The sequence below is a fragment of the Labrus mixtus genome, chromosome 1, assembly GCF_963584025.1.
Source record: "Labrus mixtus chromosome 1, fLabMix1.1, whole genome shotgun sequence".
NCBI classification, from domain to species: Eukaryota; Metazoa; Chordata; class Actinopteri; order Labriformes; family Labridae; genus Labrus; species Labrus mixtus.
Window position 1 is genome coordinate 3,474,758 of NC_083612.1, and position 16,630 is coordinate 3,491,387.

General features: G+C 42.8%; 1 protein-coding gene across 1 annotated transcript in view; it reads left to right on the forward strand.

Moving 5' to 3' along the window:
- Positions 1-16,630, forward strand: part of si:ch211-186j3.6 (neural-cadherin) — a 300,686-nt gene that overhangs the window by 227,868 nt on the left and 56,188 nt on the right. The window contains exons 28-30 of the mRNA XM_061044393.1: positions 5,974-6,101; positions 11,470-11,597; positions 13,652-13,775. Of these exons, the coding sequence (XP_060900376.1) occupies positions 5,974-6,101; positions 11,470-11,597; positions 13,652-13,775 (380 nt within the window). The remainder of the gene's footprint in view (positions 1-5,973; positions 6,102-11,469; positions 11,598-13,651; positions 13,776-16,630) is intronic.

The window sequence follows — 16,630 nt, forward strand, 5'->3', positions numbered from 1 at the left end:
CCTTCTGTTTCTGCCTTTTGTTTCGTCTAATTGTTCTCTTCCCGTTTCTTTCTCTCTCTCTCTCTCTCCGTCCATCATCCCAGCTGTCACATGCCATCTCATATCTTCGGTCTGCTTCCAACATTTGTCCTCAGTCGCTCCCCAATCGTTCCTCTGTATCTCACTATTTTCCCCGTTTCATACTCCTGCCTTTTCTTTAGCTCTCCCTTGCTTCTCTCTCCTTCTGTTCTCGTCGTTTCAGTTCTACCCCCGAGACCCTGAAGTCTGATTAAATCTCTTGAGAAAATGTCACGTCAATCTTGACAAGAAGGCTCCTTAGCCGTGCCAGATGGAGATAGAGATGGTCAATTTCCCTTAAAGCTGTGTTTTTTAGTGTTCTTTGTGTGCGATAGGGTGCACGCTCTCCCCTACATTTAGCATGCACGTGTCCTTATTGATTCATGAATATGTATTAGTACAAGGTGTGCAAACGCTGAAACAGTTTTTTCTTTGCCTCAGCGTGGGTGCAAAGGAAGGTTGGAGGTAATAACGCACATTGAGGTTCAAGGCAGAAGAGAATTCCCCTGAGGGTGGAGAGCAGGCTTCCTGAGGGGTGAAAATTGAAAGAGTGAGTTGTGTGAGATGAAAAAGACAAAACGGTGAAAGGTCCCAGGCGAGGGAGTAAATGTGAAAGAGGGAATGAATGCTTTTACCGAGACGTGAGGAGATGTGGAGCCTGAAGACGACAGTGAATAAGTTAAACAAAGAAAGGAAGGCGATGGATCCAACTGATATATTGACTCTTTATGTTCTCTTTTAGGGTCAATAGTCTGGCCAGTGTCTCTTTATTAAAATAAATTGGATGTCTTCTGAAGAGCAGCAGTGACTCATTCTCTGCCTGCAGCATACTTAAACACACGTGCAGGTTATTAAAGGAAAGTTAAGTAAAAAAAAGACTCTCTCATTTTGGCTTGGAAAATTACATCGCAGGGATTAGATCTTCTCTGCTGATATGAAAGGCAGCATAATGAAGTATGGGACAACTCGTAACAAAGGCACGTCTCAGCCTTGACAAGGCAATTAGAGGAAAGCAGCATCCCCCGTGCTCGACAACACCTAATTTCATCCAACTCAAGGTGAAGACGCAGCTGAGTTCATGACATGAAATCATCGGAGAGGGTGATAACGTTATTACACACAGTCATTAAAGCTGGAGTGTGGGAGCTTGCATGTAAACAAGTCTGTGACTTCGAGTCATTGCCAGACAAGTTGGACAAAATGCTGTATGAGACTGTGAAAGGTAGATCTATGATGTAGTAGCATTAGCAGAAACGTCCCATGCAAGCAAAGTGTTATGGATGCATTTCATATCAAGTCAAATTACATTAAAGTCTTTATATGTGATTTTTCACACTTAAATGTAGAAATCAAGTATATCCTCTGAAAATAACTCTGTGAGTCATGACTGTCTACAATGGGTGTAACACCCGAGTCCCACTGTCTGTGATGTTTTCAGAGTTTTCAGAGTCCTATCTTCACTTTGTTTACATCGCCGGGACGGCCGGCTGACTCCTCCCCTCGTGTATAAAAGTTGTTTAATTGAGGGACTAGAGAAAAGAAGAATAACATACTGTACTCACTGCTTAACTGTGTTTCTAGATCACGCTCATTTCAGGTAAATTTACATGCAGTGTGAAGATACGAGCATAACAAAGATCGCTAGCATTAGCATGCTAACACAACAATGCAGCGCAAGTTGTTTTGGTTTCATGCTGGTGCTCAAGGGCGACATCTGCTGGATCAAAAAATCACATATAAAGCCTTTAACATCTGGTGTACAAGACGCACTTGTAATTCTTATTTTTCCCTCTGTGTCCCATAAACTGGTGCCGTCAATATAGCGGTGTAAAATGCAGAGACATGCGCCATCATGACTGCAACTGCAGCCTTCACCATCACTCCACTGCACACGACCTGACGTGATCGAAAGCTGGCCTCCATTCATTACGTTACAAGCGGCAACATCCGGTCTTAAAAAATTAAGCCAATACGGAAGTGCAAAATCGAGTCGCCACTAGAGGCTGTCTCCAAGAACACAGGAAGTCACACACACAATAAACATGTTTACAGCCTGGTACAAAAAAAACAAATGTCTGATTAGTTATTGTCCTCATGGCACACACTGTACGTGGGTTGAACTTCTGTCAAACAGCTCTGTTTTGATTTTATGAACGATACGTGTTATCCATAGTTAGGCACGTAGCTGACATGATTGACAGGTGGGCGATGTAACAGTTCGTCAAGAGGCTTAAACCCCGCCTCAGCTCCAGCTCTCAGTCTGTCGTTAGGTTGACTGAAAGTTAGACTGAGACAGGATTTCCAACATGGCGGCTGCTGCCGATGATCCTCCAGAGCCCCCTGCAGGACCAGATGGCTGACGACACTCAGGCTTCAAACATTAATATTTACAGACGCTGGCATTGCCACTTTTGAACAGCATTTCTCCCCCATAACATCCTGCAGTCAAGGAAAACAGCGGTTTACTATTAAGTAAATAAACCTTGTGGAGGCCTGAGGCGCCATTGGCCGAGTGGTTGGTTTGCATGCCCAATGTACAGAGAGGCTGTGGTCCTCCAAGTAACGGCCCGGGTTCAGATCACACCTGTGGCTCCTTTCCCCACGCTCTCTCTCTCTCTCTCTCGCTCTCTCTCTCTTGCTTGCCCCCAATTTCCAACTCTATCCACTTTCCTGTCTCTTCAAAAAAAGGCTTAAAAAAGAGCCTGAAAACCTTGTGAAGAGCTAGATTGATTGAAAAGAGAACGGGTAGTTAGCGGAGGTGGGCGGCGCAGTCTCTCAGCAAATTGTCTGCAGGCCGTGGGTCCGTACTTCACAACTATCAACGTTATTGTAGGCTGAGAGTTCAACTGGCAGGATGGCGTACTCCACATGGCAAAAAACAGATACCACTGTAAACCTCTTGTGACCCCAAAAACCCCCAAAGGATTGATTTCAACCACAAAACAGTCAAAGAAGAAAGTGAGTGATGGTGAGGACACGCTTGGATAACCTTTGCTGTAAATGTCCCCGCGTCACAAAAGAGACCATCAGTAGGATCATCAATCGTATCCAAAAGCAGCTATGACTCACTGTCAGTCTGCACTGTGGTTTAGGACTCAACACATCCCGATGGGTTGTTAGTCATCCCGTGGTCTCACAGAGGCACAGTAACAAAATCAGAAGTCAGTAGAAAGCCGTTGTGAACTATTTAAGACGCGGCACAATTTAACAGCGTCAGTCACGGTGTAAAAAAAAAGTTCATGAAAGAGTGAAGCGGAGCGCGAGGTAAAATAGAGACGAGAGATGAAAAGAGCGCTGATAGACTGACATCGCAGGAGAGATAGTAAGACGAGGGTGACGAAAGCTCAGCTGCAGTCAGACACAAAAAGCCGATTGAAGAGCAGTAAGAAGGGAATCTGATGCTTGTCAGCCTCTTTTGACTTCCAACTTCTTCTAACTCTCGCATGAAGACAGTCGTCACTGTGCAGAAGTCAGTGAGATCCGTACTGTAGTTTTTTCTCGTTAAATATCGTTCTAACATATACTGTAACCTCCTCAGTTTTTCTTCTTCTTCTTTTTGTTCTCAGAGTTAACCAGGAGAGTGCCGAGTCCTCAACATGAAGCGTTTCAACAAATGCTTGAGTTCAAACTGAATCCTTAATTCAGGCTGTGTGTGTGTGTGTGTGTGTGTGTGTGTGTGTGTGTGTGTGTGTGTGTGTGTGTGTGTGTGTGTGTGTGTGTGTGTGTGTGTGTGTGTGTGTGTGTGTGTGTGTGTGTGTGTGTGTGTGTGTGTGTGTGTGTGTGTACCTTCAAGGCGACGGCAGGGAAACTTTAGGAACAATGAGCTGTTGGACATGAACTGTGACAGCCTATTATTAATTTTTAATTGAATACAGCCAACAGAGACAAAGTGCAGACTTGACACGAGCATTCATTTAAAAACCACATCACTAAAACATTTTTAATGAAGTCACTGCACAGAAGTATTTTCTTTTTAAAATGTCCTGTTCGACTCAGACGCTGCCATCAGTTCACCTTTCTTCATAACCACAAGAAGAAGAAGAAGAAGAAGAGACTGAAGTTCAGAAGACCTTCTAGTGATGATTAGTCAAGTTAGGAGGAATTTAAGTGAAAAAGATGGCAGAGTGATGACCTTCACCACCAGAGAGTTAGTCAGAATACTCTCTCTCTCTCTCTCTCTCTCTCACACTCACTCACTCTCTCCCTCTCTCACTCTCTCTCCCTCTCCTCACTCTCATTCACTCACTCACTCACTCACTCACTCTCTCCCTCTCTCACTCCCTCTCTCCCTCTCTCCCTCTCTCCCTCTCCTCACTCACTCACTCACTCACTCACTCTCTCACTCACTCTCTCACTCCCTCTCTCACTCCCTCACTCTCACTCCCTCTCTCTCTCACTCCCTCTCTCTCTCTCTCTCACTCACTCCCTCACTCCCTCTCTCTCTTTCTCTCTCACTCCCTCTCTCTTTCTCACTCCCTCTCTCTCTTTCTCTCTCACTCCCTCTCTCTTTCTCACTCTCACTCACTCCCTCTCTCACTCCCTCTCTCTCTCACTCCCTCTCTCTCTCTCTCACTCACTCACTCCCTCTCTCTCTCTCTCTCACTCACTCTCTCTCTCTCTCTCTCACTCCCTCTCTCTTTCTCACTCCCCCTCTCTCTCTCACTCCCTCTCCTCACTCTCACTCACTCTCTTTCTCTCTCACTCACTCACTCCCTCTCTCTCTCTCTCTCTCACTCCCTCTCTCTCACTCCCTCTCCTCACTCTCACTCATTCTCTCTCTCTCTCTCTCTCTCACTCCCTCTCTCTCACTCACTCACTCACTCCCTCTCTCTCACTCACTCACCCCCTCTCTCTCTCTCTCTCACTCACTCACTCCCTCTCTCTCTCTCACTCACTCCCTCTCTCTCTCTCTCTCTCTCTCACTCTCTCTCTCACTCCCTCTCTCTCTCACACACTCTCTCACTCCCTCTCTCTCTCTCACTTAATTACGCAGATCTTCCACCAGATATGTTTAATGTAAATAGTTTGTTTTAACTTTTCCTTATGAACTTATTTAATTTAGTGTAACATTTAACACATAATACTGTTACCTTTAGGAAAACAATCCACAACAACGTGTGCATTGCATCACAGCCGTACAGCTGGAGTGTCGAGACAAAGGAATTCCCGCGGTAATTTTACAGATTCACTGACCACAGCGCGAGACAATACGATTTGTGTGATATAAAACTCTATAAAACCATTTCAAAACGATCAACAAACACACATAAGGTGGTGGTGGTGAATTGATCCGTCATGCCTCGGCATGAGGCCTTTCTTATCTTTAACTTTAAACTTTACAAGCTTAAGTCCATTTCCAATAAATTGTGCGTCTTTGTTTTAGATAACAGCTGGTTGAGTATAAAGTCGCCGCTGCCCCCGCAGTAAATAGCAGAGTGCAGAGATGTTGTTTGTTTTGTTTTTTTAGATTTTAGCATGCATGATGATGGATTACTAATGCTGGTTGTAAGACACGCAGCCCAATAATTCCTTGCATATGGTGCCGAGCACACAAGCAGCCTTAACCACTTCATTAACTTTTAATTTCCCATTTGAGTAAGTCAGAAAATAGAATGTAATAACTTCTGATGTTTGTTGACACCACGACAGACTGTGTGCAATAATCCTCATTGAAGTTAATATACAGAGACTTTATAAGCAATTTAGAAAGTGATGCACCGCACTGTCAGGATGTGACGTGTCATATATTACACTTTGCACGCTGCTGAATTCTTTGGAGTTTCAGATCTGTTTTAGCGAATACCAGAGCAGGTTTTGGGTTATCAGCAGATTCACAGCAAAACTGTTGATTGCAGGTCCAAGAAGTCCAGATTTCTTCACTCAACTGTTTCTTTCTCTCTCTCTCTCTTCATCCAGAGCTCATAGACGGGACCCCCACCTTGAAAATCAACCACGGCTCGGGCACAGTGGTGCTACAGTTGCCAGGCAACGTGAACGTGGCAGACAGGCGGTGGCACCGGCTAGATGTCCGCAGCAACAGCAAGGTGGGACGCTTCACCTGTTTTAACTCCAGCCACCAGTTATTAAGAACATTAGCTCCACATCGTCTTCACTCTGAGACGGAGAGGCTGATGGAAAAAAACATGTTTTTCTTTCGGTTTTCATCCCTGAAGAAAACAGAATCTTTTCCTGCTTTTAGATAGATATCTTATTGATCATGTTAATGCTCAGATTTGGAAAAGTTTTTTTATTAGTGCTGAACAATTCATCACATTTTAATGCGTTTCCAAAAATAAAACCCAAAAAACATATTTGACTGTTTATATTGTCAATATGGGAAAAGTAACAAGATATGCATTTTTTTAGTTAGTAAAGTAATCCTGATCCATAATTGTGATCTCAGTAATGATTAGAATAATCATGATTATCATTTCATAATCTTGCAGCTTTATTTCTACAATTCACTTAGCAGACTCTTTTATCCAAAGCGACGTACATCAGAGAGTAAGAACAACACAAGCAAGGCTCTAGAAAAAAGGGAACAATGTCAGTAAGAGCAAATGATCAGCTTTGAGTCTGATTGGACACACAGGTGCTGACAGGAAGTGACCAGAGGCAAAGCACAACATTGAGGGCAGTTCTTGAGAGCTCTAATCAGTATAGAAACCATCTTATAAGTCGTCGTTATCAAACAAAAACCATCGTCATGACCATCATCATCATCAATAATATGGAGACCATCATCATTAAGTTAGTAGTATTCATGAAAGAGCTGGGTCTTTAGCTTTTTCTGCAGAGAGACTCTGCAGATTGACTGGAGTTTGGAAGTTCATTTCTAATGCAAGGAAATAGATAAATTGGTGTATCTGTCATTTAATGAGCCGACATTGAGATCACTCGAGGTGCATCTCAGCTCAGCTTTAGATGAATAAATACCTGAACACTTTTTTGAAAGTGCTCATATGTAGTTTGGAACAAATATATTTGAAGAAGGGTACAACTGTGCTGCATATGTGTGTGTGTGTGAGTGCTGGAGGGAAAAAAAAACAATGTCTGGCTCCATGCAGCTTCATGCTCAGTTTGTTGTGAACATGTCTGGGTTTTTTTTTTAGGAGTATTTGTGAGTTGCTCTGAACTTGAATGCTGCCTGAAACAAATTGCCGAGATGAAAATGAATAGCAGTCTTCAAAGCCTCAAAAGGCTGCTGTCTGCATTTAACTACTTTTGTTCAAAGTCATTATGTCTCCTGCGTCTCTACAGACAGCAGGTGAAGAGTTTGCAGTTAAATGCACCTTCATAATTTCTTACACAATAATGGTGAATGGACTTGAGCTTGTAGAGCGCTACTGAGGCAGGGTCCTTCAATGAATCCCACTTTTTAGGGATATAAAGCAATTAGAAGAATTTAAATGAAATGATAGGTTAAAAAAGTGAAAAAACAGTAAGAAGAAGATCGTGTTGACACTCTTGTGCACCCTTTATGAGATCTAATGTACTTTGGCTGATTTTGTTGTGCAAGATTTCAAGTGCACCACTGTACCAAGGGGTACTTGGTCCCAAATAAAGTTCCACTTATGAAGTAATTACAAGAAGCAGAGTGAACATGCTGCACGTCCATCAGGGCGTCCTGGCTTCACAACCTCGGTGTAATGGTTTTTGGAATGAGCCGAATATTAGCACCTTTTAATCAAGGGCCTTTTCATATTAGGCATGATTGTTTCCTACCGTTCCTCAGTACGATTGCTCCCCCCTTCCCCATCTCCCCTTGCTGGTCTGGGTTCACATTAGCAACATTGTACACCTGCATATGATCACACTAAGGGGGCAGTATGCACATTGTTTGAAAATCTACCAAAAAGCAGAAAGAATAAGAAGTAACCATGGCAACCACAGAACCCGAGTACAGTACGTTTGTGTTTACACTGATCAAATGAACCGGACTTTTAGGTCCAGCTTACTCTGATCCAGGTGGGCTCGGGTCCCCTAATGGTTCTTTGGTTCAATCACAGATTCATATTTCACAAATTACATTTAATTCAATTGGAATCTTAAAGTTGAGGTTACAAGACTCTAAATATCACCCGTTAGTCCTTGGGCAGGTCTAAGACATACGATCATCAGGGATCATATCGGGGAACATGTAACTTCTAGGTAAGTGGGTGATTCAGCGGTGTAGAGCTGTCTGTACTGAACAGTGCAAAGGGAGATAACAGAGTGAGACGACAGCCCTCCTGTGACATTTTCCAACCAGGATCATTTCAAGTTAATTGAATTAGGGTGAAATTAAGATAATCTCCGTTTGACTGAGGACTGCCTGGAGCTCTTCACCCCCCAAAGGACTCCCACATATCTACGGCTCTCTCTTGAATATCAGGAGGACTGTCAGAGACGAGTTTCCTATTTTTAGAGTCTTTGAGAGAAGCCCCAGACTGAGACTGCAGACTTCAATCCTCACAGTCTCACAGTCTGTGAGCTCAGGACACCTTGAAGCAGCTGGACAGACTGCGTCTGAACACCGACTTTTTTCTTTTTTTTTAAACGTACCCAAAATGTAGTTGAGGACAGCGTCAGCGAGAGCATGAGACAGACTCCAGCTTTTGTCAAAACCAAAACTAAAGCCTTTTCATGGCAGCCTCATGAAAAGCTTCATTCTCTTCATTGAGCTGGTTCCTAAAAACACCTGCACACACACACACACACTCTCTGTTAACTAAACGCTAACCTTTTCTATGAAGGCTGCTCCATCAGGAACCTTGCATTTCTACTTGAATTGTACGTGTGCACAGGGTTGGCTCATTTTCTTTGTTGCTTAAATATGTTTTAAATGAAAGAAAAGAAACGGGTGTAAGGTCATCGTCACACTGACAGCGGCATCAACACAGACTCCATTTGCTCGACAGATCAGCCGTGAATGCATCGTGACTTTGTGTGACACAAAAGCTTTGTTCTGAATAGCATGAATACAAAAAGAAGAATCGGGGCTCTTGTGATTACAGGGGATTATTCAGCATCACAATGGCATTATTTTTAATCACTTGTGAATCGGTTCATTTGTCCTGACTTGAACGCGGCAGCTTATCTAACCTGGGCGTGTGACCTGATCGGGAACATTGGAGTCGTTGTGTAATGTACTGTAAATGTACTGTACTGTTCTGCTGCCGAGAATCTAACCATGAGGCATGGCTCAGCTCAATTTTACAACAACGTTTAGTGAAATGAAAACCAACCAAAGGGTTTGATTTTTCTCTGAACAGATGCTGTACACTACATAGACAATGAGCTTTGGCCGTCTTTATACAACCATTGATGCAAACATAATAAAGCTGAAGTCGAAGTGAAGTGGTTAGTGGATTGTTGTTGGTGTATCCAGTATGTGTTAAGGATTCATTCTGCAAACAAACACTGTGTGTGTGATGTGATCGAGCTCATTTATGCCACCGTGCATTCAGCTGGTTTTCACAGCTGGTTAAAATATGAGTTTATAAGCTGCTCACTCCCAACACGTTCCTCCTGTTGATGTTGGTTCTAAAAGTGAAATTAAATCTTGAAGTGGCCAGCTTGTGTTTGCAGATGGATTCAGGTTTAGCTAAGCGGTTAGATTACACATGCAGAGACTCAGTCCTTAAGACAGCGGGCGAGAAGTTCAACTGTCACTTCACACAGCAGCCTCTACCATCAGGGTGTGAATGTGTAGGTGTGACCTGCGGTGTAAAAGCGCTTTGAGTTGTCAGAAAACTAGAAAATAAATATACATTTCAGGGAGGTGTCAGGTTGGGCTTTTGACCTTGTATAATCAGCCTTTCCTGAGGAAAGCTAGGGCCATACTTCACAGTAAGTTTGACCTGCTGCCCTCAGGTCGTCGTTTTAGAGCTCCTGTGAGGAAGACTAAAAGACTCCAGGTCTCATTTTTACCAAGTGTAATTAATATGTTAAATAACAATTAGCTATTTGTTGCTCTTTTTGCACTTGAATTGCACATTTGCACACCTCCACTTTGCACTTTAATAACTTGAATTTCCATTCTGGTACGGGCTCTTGACTGATTTTATTGCGCTTTTTATTTGGTTTTATATTTTGCTGTGTTGTCTGATTTTCAAATTTGTTTTGGTCCATGTTTTATGGTGATGTTGTCCTTGTGTTTCTTGTCTTCTGTGTGCTCCTGTTGCAACGCAAATTTCCCCTTGTGGGACAATAAAAAATCTGAATCTGAATACAAGCTCAAGTCCATTTACCATTTAAATAAGGAAACTAGGGAAACATCTTAAAAACAAAGTAACTACTGCTATATTCTGTCATATCTCCAGAACGGCTTCTCGTCTGTGTCAATGAGTCATTGGCTTTAAGTAGATGATTTGTAAAACCCTTCACTCTTTGTTTTTACACATATCTTGTAACAGAAAATCATTTAAAGAATACAGATATGTTCTCTAAAATGGCCCGATCTGTGTTTAAAATGTTGATCTACAGAAAGTGTGATAACTGGCTTGTTTTAGGGTTGCAAAGATGGCAGGGATTAAAGATTTAAAAAAAGGTGTGCTCTTTGGACACACTGGAGTAAAGGGTTCTAACATAAACAACACTTTGAGTTGTGAGTCCAAATTGGCACCAACAGGCTAGCTAGTCTGTGGGAGCTGCAGCGTTGCGTGCATGTTTACGAGCAGGGGACATGCAAACGCACGGCTGCACAAACGTGACATCAGATGGACTTTTCTTGTAGACAAGTTGTTAAAAAGAGAACCTGGAAGATTTGAATCAAGCTGCAAAACAAGCAGCGAGGCATGTGTTTCTCTATTTCCTCTCCACTGCACATCCTGCATTGTGACTCAAGCGTCTCTCCTCACACTTCCTTATCGTGCAGACCTCATTTAGAGTCTTCATGGTTGTCCCAGTCGTCACAGTCCTAACGGCTGCAGCTGCATACGAACACATCAGTGTTTAGGTGCTGTGGTGTTTTCAGAATAAAATAAGAATCAAGAAAACTGACAGATTAAAAGACCTTATAATGGTGTTATTTGTTTGATGATTTAAATATCAGGTGAAATAAATGACTCTAGCTGTTTGGAAACAGGTTGCCATGGTTACTGCTTCACAACCTTCTTGGTTTCCTTAAATACACCAATATCTAAATTATTGGAAAACGGCGGTTTGAGATGCAAAGTCTTGTTTTTTTTGTTGTTGTTTGTGCAATAACAGGAAACCTCGCAGGCAGCAGAAGAGTAATATGCCGTAATGAAAGGATTGTGAGTCAGAAGGCAGCTCCCGCTATAGTGATAATGGGGAAGGAGCACTTGACTGCAGCAGGGGGTACTCTCGTTATATTGCAGGGAAAATAGGGCGCTTTATTAACGCACTTGGTTTCTCTTTATAAGATCATTTCTATATAACAAGCGCTTGTGTTTGCTCTCTCCTCAGGAGGTGCGGTTCACTTTGGATCGCTGTTCAGGAGCAGCCGTGATGGAGATGGAGGGACTGGGCAGCTGGCTGACCACAGAAGACCACTCGTCCTGCGAGGTGACGGGCGTCACACCCAACACTGACAGGTACACACACCGACACCGACGTGCACACGTACATGTGACTTCTGCTGTGAGACAGATAGAGGTGCTCAGTGTGCTTTCTATGTGAGCCACATTTACTCTCCACGTTTAATCAAACTGAGTTTGTGCACAAAAAGAAACAAAAAGTCATGTAGTGGAATTCATCTACTTACTCAAAAGCCCTTCTAGTGACAGGTGTTACTAATTAGTATCCGATAAACACTATGATGGTATCTTACCCCGTGCACAGCCTATAAGTCCTCAGGTACGCACGGTTGCAGGAGCATACCATGAAAAATAAATCAAAAATCTGCACTTCACTGCTGGGCGAACCTGAGGAAGCTACAGGCGAAACGTGTCCACTCACAAAGAAGATTTCTAAGAAGACTCGCTGTCAAATTGTGTCATTCTTTCCTTTTGTTAGTAAGTTGAAAGCGTGTGCATGTTGTTCCCAATTAGCATAGGCAACCGCACTCATGCCCATAAAAGGGCATGAGTGCAGGGCCCTGCAGGACACACATATTGGTCACAAAAAAAAAAAAACTAGGTTGTGGAGATACTTAACGGAGCGGCTAAGCTTGCACGGCAGAGCATCGAATAAACTTTATCAGTTGTGACGGGTGCCCACAAACACATCAGGGAGAACATCTACAGCCAGATGTGTCCGCCTCCAAGTCATTTAACATCCTCCTAAAAGCGTCCAATGAGAGCAGCTCGTTAAGTCTCAGCTCGTTCCAGGTAAAGGGAGCAGAAATCTTAAACGTCTTTTTCCCCAGTTAAGCTCTGACTTTTGGAAGAGATAGTAAGAAAGGGTCCTGGGATCGTAGATCATATGTCCCTGTACTCTTCTGGTTGATGATGGTCAGAGGATCTGAAGGATGGAGATAAAGTGTTATTCCAACATAGTTTAAATATTTGCCTATTTCCCTGTTCACAAATGTGAAAACATCTGATCATTTTATTGTATCCATGTCAAAACAACTACAATATGAAGAGGTTAGATGCAGCAGTGCAGGAGTCATGAGAGGGCTGCAGATGAATATTCATACTTCCAGAGTGCATGTACCAAAAATAACTGTACCACTTTTCTACACCGTACCTTTGATTCATGCACCATACTGAGATGAGCCAAATATCAGTCAATTTGTATAGTGCCGATTCATTACGAACGTTATCTCGAGACACCTTACAAAAAGCTGGTGAAAGATCTTACTCATTGCTATGTTACAAAGACTCAATCCATCCACGTTAATCCATCTGGAGCGTAGCAATTAGCAACATTTAGCAAAGTTACAGTGGCGAGAAAAAACGCCCTTAAAGAGGCAGAAATCTCAAAACCAGACTCATGATGAACAGCCATCTGCCAACCTTGAAAAATGGAATGGGGGAGATGGGATAGGATTAAGGTCCTTAGCAGCAGGCCAATCCCAAACAACGATCCTGAGGAACATCAGGAGCATCGAGGAGCTCAGGAGCTCCCGGGAAAAACTGTTCAGAGCTCTCAAATGAACATACACAATACAGGAAACTGTCTTCAGCACGCTTTGCTGTATCCATATTTGTAATCTGACCTTGCTCTTTCGTCGTGCATGATGACACCTGATGGTATGTTGATAATGCTGTTATTGTCACCTTAAAGCTACACTTATTCAGAAACTTCAAAATGAAAGCACATATTATTCCATGTCAGGGAAATGTGTGTAAAGAAACCCCTTTATAATGTGGTTCTATCAGTGCTGTGTTTACAGATTTTTCTTCCACAGTGAATGGCCCAAACTTTTATTCAATCACTTTGTCATTGATTTTTAAGATTGAAAGCAGAATCTTTTGTTTGTGGCAGACATGTTTGATTTACTGGGTTGAATGTAGAAAAGTCTTAAATATGGGAGAGCTGATTGCAAAGCTAAAACCATCGCTTCAATTCCGCCCCAAACCAAAGTGAAAACGTCTTATTGTTTTTTAAAGTTATCCTGAACATTGTACCTATTTTACCATTAAGACTTTTTTGTCCGAGGTGCCTGTTGAATAATGTGTGTCCATGCCTCTGTGTGTTTCAGACACCTGAACATGAGCCACGTGCTCCAGCTCGGCGGGGTGAACGAGGACATTCCGTACATCTACCCTCAGCTTCAGCACAAACACTTCACCGGCTGCATCCGCAACCTCATCGTGGACAGCAAGGTAACACGGGGACACGTACACACCGGTAACATAACCACACTGCCATTAGAACGGCAGCAATGGAAGGAGAGGGGGAAACTCACACCTGCACTCAAGCTGATAAATGGATTAATAACAGGGCTCAACGTTCACAGCACCCCTGTGCCATGTAAGAGACCTTTTTCTTACGCTTTTAACTGTCGACCTCGAAGCCCTTTCAAACATAACACACGTGCACTCGGACGGCGAAACAGAATATGAACTTTACACTTTCAAGTAAACTTCCACGGCTCTGTTGGAGTGAAAGTCAAGGAGTCCGTGCTCAGCCGTGACAATGTTGAGCCTTTCCCCCAACAAAACCTCAAATCATTGCTCTATGAACACAGGCCTCCGGTATGGCAGCCTTTTTGTGAAGCCACTCTCTTCCAAAGCCTGGCATTTTGATTAAAGTTGTATTTTCTGCTGCAATTTCTACCCTCCTTTCAAAATGGTTCTCTGTCTAAGTGAGAAATGTGGCCCCTGCCAGGTCAGAACCCCTTTAGACTGTGTTACTACTGATGCAACGAGGTACCTTTAGGGTTCCCTGACGACACAAAAAAGATCCATGGTAGAATGTAGAATCTGTCGCTGCATGGCCGTTGTTTTGTGTTTTGACCCTTGCATAGCTGTTAGTTAGCTCGCTCCCACTCCCAGTGCCAGTTGTCCTCGAAGTGGGCGTGTCCCCACTCTCTCTCCCCAGTTTCTGATTTCATATAAGACATATAAGCTCTAAAAAATGTATCTAAAAAAAAGTTGAAAACATTTAAAAGTTCAACTCTGAGCACTTGAGCACGTCTTTGATTTGCAGTTTAGCTCTCTGTGTGTGCCTAGGCGCTCAAATACACAAGATTTATGGAAGTTAAAATGTTGGTACACGGTAGAGTTTTTGTAAAGGCCATTGTTCTGGGATTTAAAAAATGGCGGCAGCATGTAGGACTTGGTCTCTGTTGTACTTTACGTTACTTCACTGTGATGAAAATATAAGAACTTTACCCACAGGTGATCATTGGCCTACCGTAAGTAACCAAGAAGAAGTGATGCCGTGCAAAGTGTCCATTAGTTTTACCTAATCACCTTAATGTTAGTCTAGACTATAGGACATGTTGACATGTGACTGTAGGACAAGCTTGTGTTGTTGATGGATAAAAAAAAAATGGCTTTCGCACACTGTACTGCTGTGGTGGGCTTGCTTGTCTGGCCCTCGGTTCCTTAGCTTTCTGAAAATTTGGCCTCTTGAACAATAGAGTTGAATAACCCTGCTGTAGGAGCTGGGAATCAAACCCCCAAAACCTTCCAGTTGGGAGACGACCATCTTTACCACTGAGCCACAGCCGCACCACGTGCATTATCACACATGATGTTGTTGCATTGATTCCATTATGTGCAAAGGTGATGGTGAGTTTTTAGTGTCAACAAGATACTTATGATGCTAATAAAGTAATGTTTTATTGGGGGGGGGGGGGGGGGCATATTGGTCTTTATTGGATCAGACAGCTGAACAGAGACAGGAAATGTTGGGAGAGGAGAGCAAGGGATTACATGCAGCAAAGGATCAAGCTCGCAAACGACCCGCTTTACCAATGAGCATCATCTGCCCCACATTTTGTAGTTATTGCATCAATTTCATTATGCGCAAAGTTGTAACATGACCTCCGTCTGTCTTTAAAGGCACGGTTGGTCATTTTCTTTTTAAGATTTTGGTTGAAGTTGTCTTTAGGTCCTGACAGAAATTAATAACTCATGTTCTCTGAAAAAGGAACAAAGAAAATCCATCATCTGTATCAGTTTGTAAGCCTGTAAAAACTTCAACCAATGTCTGCCACGAGGTATCAATCTGATGAACCAATCACACGCCTCCCTGTCTCCCTGCTCGCTCTCTACCTCTTGCGTGCTCTAGCTCACACTCAGAGCTCGTCACCGATGACTTTAGGAGTTTAAACTGTGAGTTTACTTACCGCTGAATGAGACATGAGACGACGTAGTTTCTACACAATGAGATGTGCTGATGTCCACTTCTGGACCAGTGGCGTTCGTGCATGTAAGTGAGGGGGCGTGGCTTTAGAGGGAGCACAGAGGGGAGGGGGTGGGTGCAGACGGAGCACTGAGGGAATGCTACTTTCAAAATAATGCTAGTTTTTTTTAAATGACCAACCCTGACTTTAACTTCAAACAGTAACATTGAAACCAAATTGTATAACGTTTTAATATTTAGTCTACGATGAGAAAAACTTTCAAATATTTTCAGCGTTCTTTTATCTATTTTAGAGTAAAGCTTTTCTTTCGTTCGTTGAGTCCCGATCAGGTGTACCAACGGGAGCATGAAGTGCCACCTCGTAACCTCCTTAAACCCCGTCATGTAGGCTACATGGCTCAAAAGCTTCATTAAGATGCTAAATCTCAAGAGTGGCCACATAAAAGGAATCTTTTTTTTTTTTTTTTCTTTCCAGCTGCAATGCTAAAAGCTTTTTTTTGTTGATGTGTGGTACCTCATGAGAAGACGTGGCGGGAGGCTGCACAAACGTTGTGTATTAATGAGAGAAATCTGCATGAAATGTGTGGGTGGACATGAGGATAATAAATCTCCACAGAGCAGCAGTGGGCGTACTGATGATTAATAATGTTGATGGACATGTTCTGACATTGTATGACTTATTATTTTTTTACATTTGTACTTATTATCACAGAATGTGTTAATGTGTCACATTTGTTGCTATGGCAACATCATCTGTTTTCCTCTTGGTGTGTGAGTGCCTGTTATGTGCTAAAGGTATTTGACATTGATAGACAGACACGCTGCTTTTTGTTGTCTTGTTATTTCACAGACTTGTCTGTTGTTG